Source organism: Phoenix dactylifera, chromosome 11 (assembly GCF_051530095.1).
Source record: "Phoenix dactylifera cultivar Ajwa chromosome 11, Ajwa_hap1_PhDact_Kaust_v1.1, whole genome shotgun sequence".
NCBI classification, from domain to species: Eukaryota; Viridiplantae; Streptophyta; class Magnoliopsida; order Arecales; family Arecaceae; genus Phoenix; species Phoenix dactylifera.
Window position 1 is genome coordinate 5,295,168 of NC_143200.1, and position 18,529 is coordinate 5,313,696.

At 39.1% G+C, this 18,529-nt stretch overlaps 1 protein-coding gene across 1 annotated transcript; it reads left to right on the top strand.

The window, feature by feature from the left end:
* The first annotated feature begins 11,726 nt into the window (after positions 1-11,726).
* Positions 11,727-14,947, top strand: LOC103707807 (uncharacterized). The gene is made up of 3 exons (XM_089926280.1): positions 11,727-12,012; positions 13,962-14,043; positions 14,564-14,947. Exons 1-3 carry the CDS (start codon positions 11,956-11,958, stop codon positions 14,734-14,736), a joined length of 312 nt encoding a protein of 103 aa, XP_089782406.1. The 5' UTR covers positions 11,727-11,955; the 3' UTR covers positions 14,737-14,947.
* Positions 14,948-18,529: the final 3,582 nt, after the last annotated feature.

Below are 18,529 nucleotides of genomic sequence, written 5' to 3' on the forward strand. Positions count from 1 at the left end.
AGCGAACAAATTTTTTTTATGCAAACCAAACGAGTTCTATAAATTATTGGTAGCCAATTAACAATCATAGTTCAATAGGGATAATAGCATCATATAAATTTAGCTTTTATTAGAACATATGGTTAAATATCAAATGTTGGTGGCATAGAAATAATAGTTGTTTCGCAAAATTTACGCTTAATATTAGAATACTTAAAACCTTCATAATTGTATCAAATTTAATATTTTATTTAAAATTGTTATATAAGTATTTTTTTTATTTGTTATCTGCTATTTTCCTTCTCAATAGCTAATAATTGTTGTTCGAGCAATTAATATTTGGTTTTTCAAAATCAAAATCCATAATGGAACTGCACATATTTCTCATTACATGATAAGTAGACACATTTATGAGATCTCTTCTTGAGGGACATTGTCATTAAAAGGGGAAAAAAGAGGAAACATCGGTGGGTGCTTTAAAAGTGGAGATAGAATTTTAATGTTAAAATTGGACTTCATCAGAGTCAATTTAAGATTCTGGACAGGATGCAGTGTAGTTTCAAATAGCCAGAGCCCAGAGCTGGTCCTTCTCAACAAAACATCTCTCCATATAAGATAATGGCTTCTAAACAAATCTTTGTTTTCTCAAGAGGTCGAGACTTGCAAGTATGGAAACAAACAGATACACATCCCAAGTGACAAGATCTCTTGTTATTGAACAATTTGTTATTTCTAGTGTGGATGATCCAAGCATCCTGCCTATAAGATTTCTTCCATTTCTAATGCTTTCAGTATCTAAGCATCCATCATCAGTGGATTTCTTGCCTAAAAAGGTTCAAAATCTCTAGCATGGTATTATTGATTGTCCCATGAAGAGCAAAGGATTTTTATGGATCACTTGTTTGTGTAGATTTTTTATGCCAAAAGGGTGACAAATTATAAGATACTTTGACTAACAGCGGTAATGGAGTTAGCGTCGTGGATGGCTTCAGGAGGGGAATGCAAGATGTTTGGGGTGATGGAAGTGGCATTTGACATGGAGAGCGAGGTGGCCATCTTCTTTCTTGGTGGAATATTTCGTCACTACGGAAAATTGCGAAGTGGTGGGGATGGACCAATCTAATCTTCTTTCTTGGTGGGATATTTCGTAACTAGGAAGCTATGGGAAGTGGTGGGGATGAAACTATGTAAGGTCCCATGAGGCCCCTTCGGGCAAGGAAACTTACATATAGGATACTGTGAAAAGCTATTGCATCTTTTTCTTTGATGTCTCCAAGATGTTGTGGTCTCCTATTGCCGCCCTTTCTATCTCATTCTGAATGAGCCAGAAAAAGTTAGATGTGTGCGCGAGCGTGCCATCAGCATTGAACTAGTCAGAAAGATATTAATCGAATAGAAGATAGAGAATAGCATGGGTCTAGGTGCTTTGACTTTCAAAAACTTTCGCCACTATCATACCATCATTCGAATAAGATAGAATTTGATAGGGGGTATAGTGCTAGACTATAATTAAGGGTGTAGCATTGGGCTACAATAGGGTATAGCACTAGGTTATAATAAGGATGTAATACTAAATTATGGTAGGAGTGTAATATTGAGCTGTGATAGATAATCTAAGTTACACATACCCGTAGGATAAAAGATTAAGAGAAAGATAAACTAATATGATTGAATTGATTGTCGAAGGATCCTTTGTAGAGTACAATTTTACTATTTATATTAATACACAACAACTGCTTGCAAACATAATAACTGTCCCCTCTGACGGTTGCTTCCCACATTAGTCTCCATTCTTGATGATTTTGGTAAGTGTTTCCAATTGTCTTCCTACTATGCACATATACAAACACAATCACTCTGCAACTACGAGACCCTGTCAAGCTCTGATTTACCCTGGCAGCTTATTCTGGCCATCTCTTCACTTATTTAGCCTACAATATAGTTCTCTCCTCTTGAGAATCTAAAACTGATATAGTTGTATCGATCTTCTTCTCATTATAGGTAAAGTATCATGAGAAAGTTGGTCAATTGTTTCGTTGACCACTTACCTATATTTTCATGCTTTAATAAAAAAATGAGATTGCTAAGTTCATTTCTTATAGGTAGCATTTACCCATGAAATAGACGAAAAAACTTATCCACCAAGAAGATGGGTAAGTTAGATTTCCATCAACCAGATAAAATGACCCTACTTTTTGTTTCTAAAATACCCCTTTTATGTTGGTACACTAATAAATCCTAATCTCTTATTTGCTAACAAACATTAACTTGACATTTATCTATTTTGATACTCTTATTTAGCTTGGACTTGAATTATTATTGTTCATACATTAGTAATGATGTTTAGCATATAAAGCAAAATGGCTTTATCGTGTCCACATTGCTAGCTGAATTCAAGCATTTTTTTTCTTTACCTATGTTTAATTGAATGTATTTTTCACTATTTGGTCATGCTCTTGTGTCATGTAGCTCTTCCAATTTTATATAGCCAAAAAACTAGTTTAGTACGAAAAAATTAGGCTTCAATTACAAAGGGATTGTATATGGTAAGTGTGCGAATTGGACTTAGAAGCATAAATGATATTATGAAAAAGATGAATAGATCTTAGCAACTCACTCTAAAAACTATAATGCAAAAAAAATAGGTAATTGATTCCTAAGGTACCTCTCAATAGCACAAACATCTAGACAAACATCTAGACTCCTCATCAAATTTCTGGAATTTAAGATAAATAATTTTTGATGTCCAGCAACTATTGCTACATGTTCTCGAGTCTTGTAGTCATGCGGCACTTCTTCGACACAGTTGTGATGGCAGAGGATTGAAAATAGACCTACGTCACCCTAATCCTGAAGAAGGTGGATGCTACGGAGGCGGGCCACTTCCGCCCGATCAGCCTATGTACCATCTTATACAAAGCGACGACAAAGATTTTGGTAGCCAGATTGAGGAGTATTGTTTCGAGGATCATTAGCCCGGAGCAGGGTGCTTTTGTGGGGGCCGAAGCATCTTCGACAATGTGCTGATTGCACATGAGTTTATATGTGACCTTTGGAGGGCGCCGTCTTAGAGGAGTTTGATGGGCATCAAGCTGGATATGGAAAGGGCATATGACAGGATGAGCTGGAGCTTTTCAAGGACCATGCTTGTGAGCTTTGGATTTCATGAGAGGGTCATGACCATCCTGCTACCTAGTGGTCAGGCGAGTGATAGATTGTTGTGGGCCCCAATAGGAAGGGCGAGAGTGCGTGCCAAAGATTTGCAGGCATTGATAGGCAGGGAGGCTACCCGGCAAATTGAGGGCAAGTGGATATGGAGATTGAATGTGCACCCCCAAGTGGCCTTATTCATTTGGAAATTAGCTTGGGGATGTCTACCGACCCAGGGTGTGTTTTCAAGGAGTGTTAGGATTACTCTGATGTGTGAGGAGTGCACTACTATGGAGGAGACCATCAGCCACGCTCTTCTCGGGTGCCCCTGGGTTGTGCAGATCTGGCGATGGGCGCCTGGTACCCTACCGCGGCATGTGGGGTCGGTGGAGGCTTTGTTGTATCACCTAAGGATGCTAATGAGTAGACCGGAGACCGTGGAGCGGGGCATCACTATTGCTTATATGGCGTATCATATCTGGCTAGACAGGGATGCGCATACTTTTGAGAGGAGGAGGACATCCACGAGGGCAGTGGAGAATAAAGCCATTCGCCATGTGACCGAGATTATCGCCGCTACCCAGTCACCTTCACCAGGGTGGGTTAGGGACATCTGGGGCTTCCGCACCGCTTCTATAGTACCCACCCCCTGGCCACCTCAAGGTGAACTTCGACGGTAGTATCCTGACAAGTGGAGACAACAGAGAGACGGGATTTGTGATCCGGGATCATAGTTTCAGTCTGGTTGTGGCAGGCAAGCGGCGCACTTGTGATATGACTGCTATTGGAGCTGAGCTCAGAGCAGCATAGGAGGGGATCACCTATGCGAGGAGTCTTCTAGGCGCTGACTGCATTATCCTGAAGAGAGACTCTACTATGGTGATTGAGTGAATTCATCAGGTTGAGCAATAAGGCGATGACCATCTATTACTCAGGGATATTTAGAGATTAGTGTCCGGATGTCGCTACATCTAGATTGCTTATGTTTATTAGGAAGCGAACATGGTTGCTTCCTTTGCTACTCATCATTTGGAAGAGGTCTTGTGGATAGGGTCCGACTCTGCCCCTTAATTTCTGTGTCATCTTATTTCCTTGACTCTGTCGGTAATACTCATGCTAAACTGACGTGAGCTGCTGTTGTACAAAAAAAATAAAAAAATAAAAACTATTGCTACCCTCTGATAGCACATAAATGTGCACCGCACATGCCTAAGGTTGGAAACTTTTTTCTTGATACCAGCCATTCAACATAGTGCCAAGGGCCAATTCACTTATACTTCCTATTTTAGGTTTCGAGTCCCTCAGCTCTCCTCTCTCTGGGAGAAAACCCTGCTTTCCTACCATGTGAATTATAGCTACCACTGAAACTGGAACTCAGGGATGCATTCTTCAAGATATAATTTTTCTTTCTGCCTAGCATTCTTTTCATGTTACCTCACTTTGAGTTGAACCAATAGAATAATCGATAAAGCACCTGTAATATAACTAGCTCCAGGCTCTACATTGAATGAATTAATATTATTGCAAAACAGCCCTTCATAATATCAATGTTAAAATACTTGTAGATTAAAAGTTGTTGGGTTTCCCATGCCCTAGGGCGCAGCGGAAGATACGGGATTATAAAATTTTCTTATAAAACCCATTATATGAAACCCTAATAAGCCAAGATCGCCTTAATAGTATGACCAAATAATGTAGAAAATATAATCTTGGTATAGAAGAATACCTATCACGCTATATCCAATATGTCTGAAGATGTCCTAAGGTGCCCAAATGTTCACCCTCCGATGTTGATCCACACAGGAATGGGTTCAAGACTCTAGCTCTACCAAAACTTGATTCAAATTGTTCAATCCTTCCAAAGGATTTAATTGGCTGATTTTCCTTCACTTCCTTCTTCCTTTCTACCTCTAAAACATTCACTAGCCTTTTTGTCGTAAAGAAGACCCTCTTGTCTTGGGTTAGGATAAAAAAGAGAGGCTTGTAAGAAAGAAGGGATAAGGGAGAGAGAAGGAGAGACTTTTTCTTTGATGATCTTTAGAACCCCAAGGCACCTCCTTATTTATAAGAGATGGAGGGATGCATCCCTTTATGATGCATCCCATCCACACACCTCATCATGATGAGGCATGTGCAAAGAGAGGCATCCCATCATGATGGGGTGCTAAGGAGAAGGGTGTATCAACTTCTTTCTCATGTCTCCCTCTTAAATCCTGATGATCCAAGGGCCCAAATGCAGTGAACCAAAGCCAATGGTCCAGATCTAGGCACCATCTAATGGTCCAGATCAAGATGCCATCACCGATGGTCCAGATTCAGGCGCTGAGCAACGGTCTAGATCTTTCAGCCAGAGAGCCATCCAGTGGTCCAGATTCAGGCGCTGACCAATGGTCCAGATCCTTCATCCAGAAATCCATCCAATGGTCCAGATGAAGGCGCCAACCAGTGGACCAGATCCTTCATCCAGGAAACCATCCAATGGTCCAGATGAAGGCGCCAACTAGTGGACCAGATCCTTTATCCAGGAAGTGATCCAATGGTCCAGAAGTGAAGGCCCTATCAAACCCAATCCAATTGGGTTTAACCAACTTAAAGAAAACATTAAACCTAATCAAATCAGGTCTAATTAAAGCCAAATGGGTTCCAACTCTTGGCTAACCCATATTAGGTCATGATCTAATCATATTAGATCAACCTAACCTAAGAATCAGATTCGAATTTAATTTGAATCAGGAGCTAGGGTTTGCAACACGTGCTAGCATGTTCATCTTGCAAACATGATCTAATCCAATTAGACCCTTGATCAATTTCCTTGTGTGTGACCCATTGGGTTCCTTATCTTAGCCAGCAGTAGGTGCAGGTGCAAGTTGACCTAACCTGATTAGAATACCTCTAATCCAATTTAGGTTCAATTTAGTGCTAAACCTGACTTAGCAATCAGAACCTTTCTGATGCTTTGATCTAATCAAACTCTTTGATCCGATCAATCCACAAGACATGATTGACGTCTAGCAACGTATCATGTCTACCCGGAAGATGAGGAATGTATTAGACAAATCCAAACATACCCTTCAGTGGCAAGTTACTGTGCAATTCAATCCCTCAGTCATACTACATCCTGAATAAGTGCATGAGTATGGATCAATATCAAACTCAATCACTTATTCATATCTCTCTCAATCTTTTATATGATAATTCAAACAATGAAACATTAGAAACTCTTTCTAATATTCATTTTGCTTTGATCAAAGGCTTCTTGAATCATCATAAGATTAGAGTAAGTAGGATGTTACCTTCTCTTACTAGAAGTGACTGGTTCCTTGTTGACCTACTCACAACCTTCGTACAAAATCTACCATATCCAGAATACCCCGTACACAACGCAATATCGTAAATGAGGGTAAACCAAAACATAGCTTCAAGTGCACAAGGTACCATGGTGATCTCAGGTCTAAGGATCACTTGCACAACTCCCACTATGAGAATCATCTTTTGATAATTAAGTAAAAATCCATAAGATGTTCTCATGGCTGGTCATTTCAGTGAACTCATTCCTCTAATGAGCACCCCACATCTTTGTATTAGTGTCTCACACAAGTGATTGTGAGATCAATCACCCTCTACATTGAGCATACATAAGATGTGCCAGTCTTTCCGGTAATATTGATCCCCGACTCAATATACCAATTTGACTGGGAATATTCTAAATTAGGATTTTAGGGTTTTAGGTCTCACTGGTATGATCTCATCATAACCCTAAAACCAATGTCCTAATTTATGGGGTTCATCATCCAATAATAAAATAGATAAGCAGCAAATGATGAAACACAATGCCTTTATTGATATATATCGAGTGTCAAAGTACATGATTTGGAGGATTACAAAGAGAAACCCATCAAATGATTGGCTTATAGGGCATCTACTCTTTCAAAAGTTTGGTTGAGATGGAAATTCTCTCTCTTAATCTTATATTAGATGACAGGTCCATCATGATTTTTATGATAATCTACATGCATTCTCTTACCAAATGAAACTTTTGTCAAGCTTAACTAGTTTGTCTGATATTCTATATATGGCACCATTCTTATTTGCTGTTTTGATGTAGTCTGAGAACAACAAGAGGGTTAACTATTTATGTTTTGAGATTATAATCAACAGAATAAATAACAGGGACATCATTGGATCATGAATAAAATGTGCGTGGCCATGTTTAGGGACTTCTTCAAAGAATATATTTCTAAATCAACTGTCGTTTTGCAAGGTGTAACTTTTATTTGTCCAAGGTAAAGATCTCCAATGTTGCTGCGAGTGTAATAAATACTTCTTTCTACCATGTCAACCTCACCGACAAAGACATGTTGAGTAAGAACTCTAGATTTAGTTGTTTACTGAAATATGGGAAACCTTTCATCCTCAGAAATAACTATCAAGATATCTCTGCAGGTATGCAAGCATATTTGCAGTATCTTAGAAACTAAAGTCAGCATATGATTTCTCTCTCCCTCTGTGTGTGTGTGTGTGTGTGTGTGGTGTCCTGTGTTTTAAACATTTTATGTAGAAACTGAAAAATTAGATTGATCTATTACAAACATATTTGCAAATGGAATTGATATTAAGCATCCTCAATTGGGTGCATATTTGTAACTGATGCCACCATCCATTATGTCTCCAATGTCGTGAATGACATGAATGTTTTTCTTTAAACTCTTTTCTTTGTTCCTTTTCTTTTTGTCTTGCAATTGCATTGCCTCTCTGTCAATTTTGTTTGACTAATTTTTCAGTTCATATGATTTATTTTTCTCCATAAAGATTCTCGGCAGTGATATATGCATCTTATCAATCAAAACATGTAGTGTCTAACTGCATATATGATGAGTTTTTCTGTGAAACAGATCATACCTTTCTTACTTGACAGATTTCTTAGCAAGATGGTTGTCATTGTTACGTTATTTCTCCAGTCAAGGTTTGTTTCTGAGTTCTTTCCAAATGCTTGCACACAAGCAGAAATATCCTTGTGCAAAACTTTTGGTATTCTATGTAAACAGTTAGACTTCTTCTAGTCAGTCTAAGCAATACTGTAAGGCAGCTATGGGATTGACATCTTCTCCAATATGGATGGGGGGTCCCTTGACTGCTGGACCAAAGAATATTGTCATTCTATTCTTTCTATTAGAAAAGTAGCTTGATTTCTATCTTTTTCCTCTCTGAAGTACAGTTTATTGATCATTGCTAACCATCCACTGGGGACATGGAGCCTTTTTTTTTCTGTGAGATGGAAAAATCTTTGAGCTTCGGACTATGGGAGAAGCTTGAAACCTCTAGCTAGAAAAGGATAACAGGTTGCATCAACTCATGACTCAAGTAAAGCATCTCAGAGTTAGTTACTCCCTCCAAAATTTAATTTTTTGGAAGCCATGCAAGTACAAAATCAGGTTAGTACAATTTTTGCTGATAAAACTAGTGTATTTACTTCAAATTTATTAATCAGGGAAGAAAAAAAATTCTAGCAAGCATATTTTTGAGTTTTCAAAATAATCCATGTAATAACTTGTTCATTGAGGCACGAGTTGGAAAATTCCTGATCTTGTTTGCCGCAGAATCTGTGATTAGAAATGTCAAAGGTTGCTCTTTGGTGACTGGAATTTTGATTGGGATAATGGATTCTTTGAGTCAGGAGGTCTGATAGTCATCAGTGATACTATAGGTGACTGCCCCCCTATGTGTTCTTGGATAGCTAGTCTCCCTCCCTAAGGAGCTTTGAATAATTTTTTTCGGAATCTTCTGCAACTGAGTGCAGTGGTTTCCTTGACTTGAACTTTTCTGCTACATAACATGGTATTTAGATAAATAAAATGGGTTGCAGACTGGAGCTGAATCATTCCTCGGACTTTCTCAGTTAGCAACTTGGTGAGGAATCCATTGTAGAAGATGCGACGGAGCAGAAGTAGTACAGGTAATAATGCATTAAAATCTAATCAGTGCCAAATTGGATTGATTTAGAGGTATTCCAGGTAGATTGGTGTCGATTTGTAAGATGATTCACTTTACTCTTTAATCTTTAAATCAATTTAGGTTGCCACTTGATGTGGGAAACTAGTAAAGGGTCATGAATGCAAATTTGAATTTTGAATTTTTTTTCCCATATGTGGTCTAACATTCAGGATACAACTTGAGGCACTATTCAATATAGAGAGCTAGGCTTAGACAATTAACATTGTTTGAGTCAGCCATTCTGTTGTTGCCCATAATTATCTGTCACAAGTTGAGATTTTGTAACAATTTGGCTAACAGACATGATGAATGTAACTTTTTATTTTTTTGTGTGTGGGGATAAGTTAAGTTCTCAAATTACAATCTCATGAGCAATAAATCTGCAGCATCAGCTGTGATCAAATGACGTAGTGACAGCGGAAATTTAGCCATGCAAGCAATTCATAATCTGCAAGCTAATGTACTTCGCCACAAGCACGCGAGCATTTAAAAGCCTGAAGATGAGCTCGTCGGTCTCCTATAGGTTCTGCAAGGCAGAGGCGCTGCATTGCCACTCTTGTTAATCCAGGCCACTATGGTTGAGGAGTCCCTTTCCAGCCATAGCTCAGTATGAAGTGCATCAAGGAAACAGAATTCCTTCCCATTTCCCAAGCACCACAAATGATGACCCAGAGCTTCCTTTCTTTTTCTTTCTTTCTTTTATTTTTTATTTTTTGTTACAACGAATGGGTCATACAATTCTAGTATGAATACATCTAAAAAGGTCAAAATATAATAAGTCATGGAGTACTCTAGGCACCATCAAGAGGAGTTTGAGAGCAAACCCTCGGGGGTAGCTGAGTGATGGAGGGTGAACAGTGAAAGCTAAAACTCTCACCAAATTTTCGAAGGAAGAGTTGGCTAATTAAATTTTCAGAGTCCCGTTCATGTCCAAAAAAATGTTGGCACCTTCATATGGACTTTCACCTTCCAAGCCAAGCTAAATGACCCTCATTTGAAGTTAAATATATGTTTCTGTAGCTTACCTTCCTATGTAAACCATCACTCAAACACAATTCATCACAAGGTATACCAGCAATTCTGCCGGGAAAACAATGTTAAGCCTCTGTATATCTCATTCCCCTCGAAGATTAAGAAACTGTGCAAGAATCTGCTGATCATTAAGCGAAAGGAATGTAATATTACTAAAATATTTATGTATCTATTCATGTGAGAATAACAATGAGAGAAGCAAGAGCAATAAATCAATAGAGAAACTAGCAACAAGATACTGAATTTTCCTGCCAAGAAAAGAGTTGAGAAGAAGCCAAGAATTTTACCATGTTTCAGAGAATGCTGTTCTTATGCTTGTTTATGTTCTGCAATCACTAGCTCCAGGATTAAGGCCCTTTTCATTTCAATTCACATAATCATGACATGTAGGCATAGCCATCAAAAACGCATGATCTAATTATTTGACCTGTGTGGGGTTACTTAGGAGATGAGAAGAAAGGTCATGGGAGACATATGATGATCAGATAAAGCTAGTATTTCCTCCTACTTAGTTCCATTCCTTATTCCTTAGAATACATGGCTAATGAACATAGGATTCTGTTGTCTCATATTCTCTTAGAAATATCACCATCACCTTTTTGGTGACTAATGGCCATATTAAGCTTCCACAGACTCCACCAAAGATTTACATATTGTAGTTTTTAGGGTTGTTTGGAGAATGCTTTAGTCAGTGGCGTGTGAAGAAAGTCTAGGTAGGTGGTGAAAGGATCGCCCACTAATTTCAAAAGTAGAGAGACGGATGGAGAAGCATCATCCTTCACTACTAGACCATTTTGTCCCCCCCCTTTGTAGAAACCATCTTTATACTTTATAAATTCTGGCAGTCATGTTATTACTCCAACAACATTTGTGCTCACAAAGTTGCTGATTTTTTATTCAGAATATGCAAGTCAGCATCACCATTCTATTCTGAGTGAGTCAATTGGTTTGGTAAGCATAAGCACAATGATGAATGAAATTGAATCATGAGTGGTTCAGAAAAAGAAAAATTTTTGTGGATCTTGTGAACACAAGTAGCACCTAAATATATCGCGCATGTCGGTGCAGGGTGCAAGAGAGGTGAGGGTGAGGGTGAGGTTGCATCTAAATATGTCGCACTTCTAAATCACGTAACCTTAATTGGAACCAAATGTGTTTGCTAACCAACAAGGATTTAAGGAATATAAAGTATATTTACTTTTATAATGGATTCTACAAACATGTGGAGTTGGTACCAAATGTGTGTTGCTATATATTAAATCACAAATCTCAATATGGCTTTTGCTATTGCTTGTTAATGAGTAACCAATGATTCACAAATCTTTTCTTCTGGTTAGCGCAATCTTTCGGATTATAAACCAAAACCAAGACAACATTTTTTTTTTTTCTAACAAGGATTAGTGAAATATCTATGAATACAATACCTTGTGTGACACTGTACTCAAGGCTTGAGCTCATTACAAACAAAACCAATGCAACTCTTCCAATGAGTGGAATTTAGTGATTTGTCTAAGAATCTAATACCATGTTGGGACACTAATTAAAAGCTTTCGACATCCTGTAGGACACACCCTACTATGCAATGATGTACAGGGGTAAAAGAAGGAATTCCAGTACTTCTTTCCATCTTCCCTTGGTTTGTAGAAGGCGAAGTGAGACTTCTAGAGGCGGCTATTGGCATATCCTTAATAGATTAAATGAATTCTGAAGTTGGACTTACAAGAAGAGAGGAGCTTCGCAAGAAATCCACAGTGGAGAAATCATAGGTAATGAAAGGAAAAACCAGAAGCCCAAGGTGCCTTCATGGCTGAAGCAAGTGAACAAGCGTTAAGGTTTGCAGAGAATTTGTCTCTTCCTTCGGTACGCGCTCTCTCTCTGTGTGTGTGTGTGTGTGTGTGTGTGTGTGTGTGTGTGTGTGTGTGAAAGGTGTCTTGATGGAATATGATCCAAGCCTGGAACTCTGCTTTCTTTCTTGTATTTCAACCATTTAATCTCTCTCTCTCTTTCTCTCTCTCTCATATCCATTAGTTCTACGTTTGCTCTTGTTCTAGTTCATTCTTTGTTTGGCACTTCATTATTAAGAGAATTGAATTAAAATCTATTCCATAGTAGATTTTTTTTAGTACTCACCTTTATATGATATAAGATCAAGCTTCCACCTCTTATACAGAGGATGAAAATGAAGATAAAAGATTGAAAGACTAGAGGTTACTGATCACTAGACCTCTTATGAGAGTCCATTGATTCAGTGGAGTTGAACATGATCATATAGTATAACAATATGGATATCACTGATATAATTTGAGGTGCTTGTAATTGATATATGATCTATTTTGTAATGAACAGAAGGACAGCAATCTCAGCATCATAGCTCCTAGTTCTAATGATATTTTGAGCTTCTACCTATCACAATTTTGACGGCCTTCACTGTTAGAAGTGTGATATAGTTTCAGATCAGGGAGTGGGTAATTGTTGGTGTTATCGTCTGTAATTTTTCTGCAAAGATGCTTTACCCCAAAAAGAGGGTAAAAAGAAAGATCTGATACACAATTGCCTAGATACATTCTAGATTAGGTGACGTCACATCTCACTAAGTCAAGATAATAAATGTTAAGACCCCACTCGCTAAGTAAAAGTTTTTTTTTTTTTCAGAGAGAAGATCCACAAAGTCGGCAAGAATTTATTAAGAAAAAGCATAAAAATCTCGTCCATGGAAAAAAAAAAGGGAAGAAAGAAAAGTATAAAAAAAAAGAGACAGCCGAACTAACTCATACAGCACAACAACCTAGCCAAACAAGCCACATATCAGTTCAAAATTTAAAACTCAAAGGAATCTAGTTGGATTTCCCCTCTCTGCAACATTTCCTTTGTAGCCATAGCCGCTTAACATTGACCTTCTTGTCATCCTCCAACTTCACATTCGCCCTCTCTGCAGCGTTTCTCTAGTGGCCTAATTTCACTCACTAGTAAAAAATTATGTAGACTTGTTTCTGGAAGAATATTAAATATAATGCTACTTTCAGAAAAATTAATCGAATTTCTCGGTCATAACTAACTAGTTCTATTGATAGTTATAATTTATCGGATGGGCTAGTCAATTAAACATCTAAGTCACAAAAAAAATCATTATAACATCATAAAAATATTTTTGTATTTGCTTTCCTTATATCATTATAATTAGAAGCATATGCCTTATATCTTCTCATATGTAAAACTCAGTGTATAGACACATACAATGCACATTTTGAAAAACTTTGAAAGAAAAAAAAAATCTTTTTTTGCTCAAAACTGCTCTCCTTTCTATCTATTTTCCTACATGCATGTGTGGATGCATGCAATGCTTGTGCCTGCACCCAAAAAAAAAAAAAAGACCCCATTATTCTTATAATAGATCGAGATTATTAGACTCTGGTCAGGTAGGGCATAAAGAATTTGACTCGGAATTGATGTATGAGTAATAGATAAATTATCTGATAAGAATTTTTCATTCCTCATCTTAATGAAGCTTGTTACTAGTCCAATATTTTCTTATTTAGAATTAAATTTCTCATCCCTTATAGCAGAATTCTTTCCAACTCAGCTCAACATTTTAATATATAGGCTAGACTCTAACATCAACATAATGGGACCTCAACCTGAGCTTGGCCAAATAATTGACAAGGTCTGCAGGGTTCGAACCCTGGACCGACAACAATTTGGGTTGATTTGATCTAGTCTCTTGTACTGAGACACTTCTTCTGATATTCTTGTATTCCTCTTAAGAGGCAGCTAAATTGATGATTATATGTGCAAATGTTACATGCATGTAGGTGCAAGTAGTTGTGGTGAGTGCCAATATGGGCTGCAGCCACTGCCAGGAAAGGGTCTCAAGGATTGTCTCCAAGATGAATGGTGAGGATTAAATTGTGCACCACATAAACCACAACTTACTATTAATATAACTACAAGATTAGAGATGAAATTATCGAACCTGCTCGGCTGCCACAAGGCTGCTCAATCTTTCACCACCTTGGCCTCATGGCTACTCCATCAGGTGTAGATGAGCATCCACAGGCCATGAGCCCTGACTGAGCTATAAACTTCAATGAACATTATTAGGCTTTAGAATTACACCACAAACTATGTTATTGAGACATGTAGATCAAAAAAGATGATTACGCCGCAAACTATACCTAATGATTACACCACAAGCCATGTTATTGTGACATGTAGATCAAAAAAGATGCTTGAAAATTCTGTGAATCACTTCACATGGAGTCAAACAAATGGCCTTCAGTTCAGGAGCCATGCAAGTTCTTATTGCTTGGTCTTATCAGTTTGTTGACTGTCATTATAGAAAAGTCCAGCCAACCACCTGATTCAATGCTCCTTTGAACGCATCAATCTCAATTGTTGCTGTTGATTTGTTTAGCAGGATTGCTGGATTACATGGTGGACATGCGCAAGAAAGAAGTCACAGTTAGGGGAATTGTGAGCAGTAAAAAGAGAAAGAGATCTCATCAAGGAATCTGTCGTCACATCAATAAGAAGAAATCTCCAGGCTCCTTGGGCTTATTTAAAATGATGTGCTTCTGTGCCTTCTAAGATCTCCAGGTTTCGTTTGCTTCAGAAGTGATTACCTTGCATTAAAAGAAGATTCGTGCAACAATAGCCACACTGTGTTGGAAACTTGTATGTTTTTTCATTTTATTTGCAAAGGGTGAAAGGTAAACATATATTATTTTTTGCTGTAAAGACAGAGAATTATCATTTTCTACTGCAAAGATATCATCTCATAGTAGCTTCTCTTCCTCAACTGATCCACTGCTTGCTCCAGCATGTAAGGTAAGTTGGTGCATTAAAACCAATTTAAGGAGTTTTTATGAGGACCGTGCGGGCATGTGTTTAGTCTCACATCAGTTATTCATTAGATAGATTTTAGATACTTATATAGGATCGAGAAATCCAGAAAAATATCTTCCGGCTACCCATTTTGGGTGAGGTCCTGGATTATAACAAATAGTATCAAAGTGGACCCGGCCCGTAACCTATATGGATTAGGGGACACTACAGCACAGATCTATTGAGGCTGATGATGGGCTTATCGTAGTGATTGTGATTAGATTTGAATGAATATGAACCCTTAGCTTGATGAGGATGTCATGGCTTAAACGAGAAGAGTATGTGAAGATCCATGAGGGCGTGTATTTAGTCCAATATCAGTTATTCGCTAGGTAGATCTTGGGTACTTATATAGAATCAAGGAACCCAAATAATACTTTCTGGCTAACTATTTTGGGTGAGATCCTGGGTTGTGATAGTTTTACCTTTTAACACAAGGACATAACGTCTCCAATTTGCTATTTTTGAGGCTATCTAAATGCTCTAGAAGTAAAAAAAAGAGGAGATGTAAGGTGGATGATTACACCTGGTTGAGATGATTATGCCTTAATTGCTTGACTCAAACTTTTATGGAAATAAAGAAGATAAGAGAAGGGGTCTTACAGGTTAGCATAGTTTATAGCCACTATAATGCTTTGATCACTTATCGATGGCAGTTATTGCTACCATTCAACACAAGGATATGACCCAAGATATGGTGTGCTAGTATTGGGATCTATACTGGTTATCTGATAGCATAGTATGGCATGGTACCGTGTTGTTCCATTCCAAACCCATACCTACGTAGCCAAAGCCGGCAAGGAAGAGGGACAGGAAAAAGAAAAGAGAGGAAAAGAGAGAGAGGGAGAGGGAGAGGGAGAGGGAGAGGGAGAGGGCTTTAGAGTCTCCTCTCCTCCGACTATATGAAAATAGGGTTAGAGCCCCTATTTCAAAATGCAACAAGAGTTGCGCCCTATTTTTTTTATTTTTTAAAAATAAAGTCGGCACATGACAACTGATTTGTATGGTATTGGGTACATATTGTGTCGAGTTAGGGTACATCGAACTAGGAGAGGGGGAAAGAGGAGAGAGAGAGGAGGGAGAGAGGGGCAGGGAAAGAGAGAGAGAGAGAGAGAAGGAGCTTAGAGAGAGGGGAGAGAGAGAAGGAGAAGGAGGAAGAGAGAGAGAGGAAGGGAGGGAGGGAGGGAGGGGGAGAGGGAGGGGAAAGAGGGGGATTATGGAGAGGGAGGAGAAAGAGGAAGAGAGGGAGGGAGGGGGAGAGAGAGAAAGATTTCCTAGAGACTTCATTGAGGAGGCCGGGCGGAGGATCCTAGGATCAGGGTTGCCTATCTAGCTTACCACTGTTGGCTAGATAGGAATGCCCGGATCTTTGAGGGCAGTAGAGTGCACCCAATTTTAGCAGCGAAGAGGGCTCTTCTTCATGCGGAGGAGATTATCTGTGGCGCCACGTCGTCATCCCTGGGGTTGGCCGAGAAATTCTAGGGCTCGCCTCTTGCTCATGCAGCGCCCAGGACCGTGTAGGTCTTATGGGAGCTCTCACCCCCTAGCTTTCTCAAGGTGTACTTCGACGGTAGTGTTGGCGAGGGAGAGTGCACTGGAGGTGTGGGCTTCGTCATCAAGGATTGTGATGCCCTCTGATAGTGGCTGGGGGCCGACGGATCTTTGACACGTCTGTGGTCAGTGCTAAGCTTAGAGCTGCATGGAAGGGAGTTGTCTATGCGTGGCGGGTGCTGGGTGCGGACCACATTCTGCTCGAGGGAGACTCGGCCTCAGTGATTGAGTGGATCCGGGATCCAAAGCTCGATGAGAGGTCCAGCCCGTTGATCCGTGATGTCCGCAGATTCTTGGACGATGATAGTCTATCGTGGGCTAGACATGTCTACATGGAGGCAAACAACGCGGCTGATTGGGTAGCCTTATTCGCGGCCCACCATTGAGGAGGCTTTACCTAGAGGGACCATATGTCGGTGCCTTATCCCCTATGTTATCTTTTTTTTTCTGATTTTTAGGCTGCACCTATTTTTGGCGGGTGTCAATTGCCGTTGTACCAAAAAAAAGATAACATAATGCAAGAGACCGGCAATGTATCCAGTTGATGAGTCTCTAGTCCTTAAAATATTTTCATGGTATCTGAAGTGCTCATCATCTGTCCGTCTCTTACGAAGAATCCTTTCTATCTAGTGCTTACCCACCACGATTGACTTCACTTCCTCTACCAACCAATATGTCAAATGAAGGTAGCAGAAACAAGCAACCCAGAATGTAAGAACATCAATAATTTTTTTTCGCTACACAAAGAACATCAATAATTGAGGTGGAAAACAATTAAAGAAGGAAAAACAATGGGTCACTAACCAAATCTACCGATCAACGAAATAAAGAGTATAAGAGGCCCACAGCAACAAAAAAATTGCAAGAACAAAAGAATACCTCTACAAGAGACATCAATAAGCTTCCAACTTACAAAGTTGGTGAAGCACACCCTCAAAGAGAAAAATTATAACTTTCCAGAAGCAGCACAAAACCTTGTAGATAGAATGGATGAAGAAAAAACAAATCCTTGCAACTTGGACTCCAATGCAACAATAATGAGTAGTAAACCCAACACAGCCATCCATGATCCATCCATAGGTGCAGAGACACTCCCTCTGACGTTGCTACCATCTCTTCAGTCCTTGCAGCAATTCCATCTGCAGCATTGATGCCCAAAACAACTTTGGCTGCATCGGCTCTATAACTCTCAAGTATTCTTCCTACTATGGTCACTCCCCTTCATTCTCTCCGCATCTTCATTCACACCACCTCTTTCTTTTCCATATATTTCCTCCCCCTTATTTTTTGTGCCTCAACATTGCCTCACTCGAACCCTTTTCAAATTTTTTTTGTTTCACCTCAGTCCTATCCCACGTTCAATCCCTCTCCATCAATTTTATCCACCACACCAGTCCCTCCAATCGTTTCTCCTCCCACTATAATAGCTCTAAATATTTCCCACCTTGCCTTCATCAAGTTTGATTCCACCAACTATGTGCAAGGGAAATCTTGGTGTGGATTTGTTCTCATCAGTCATGGACTTATAAGATATGTGGATGGATCCTTTCCATATCATTCTGTTCCTGATGAGAATAGCCAATTGTGCAAGAATGCTGCATGCAGAACTTGGATATGAATGGACGAAAGTAATTTCCGTTCTTGGCTCACAGCCATCTTTTTTGATAAGATACCACGAGAAGTTTATGATCTAAAAACTTCCTAGTAAAAGTGGGATGCACATCTCAAGCAATTCCTTGAGCTGTTGGGCTCAAGAAATGCTCCTTAAGGATCATTTTTAGGAGCACATTGAGACATATCTTCACAAGCTGATGACTCTTCATGACTCCCACTATTAATTTCCTTGTCACAAACAGGGATCTGGTTCTCAATGCCTTACTTGGCCTTCTCACTGATTAAGAGTTATTTGTTACAGATATCTCAAATTTTTTCTATACATTTCCTT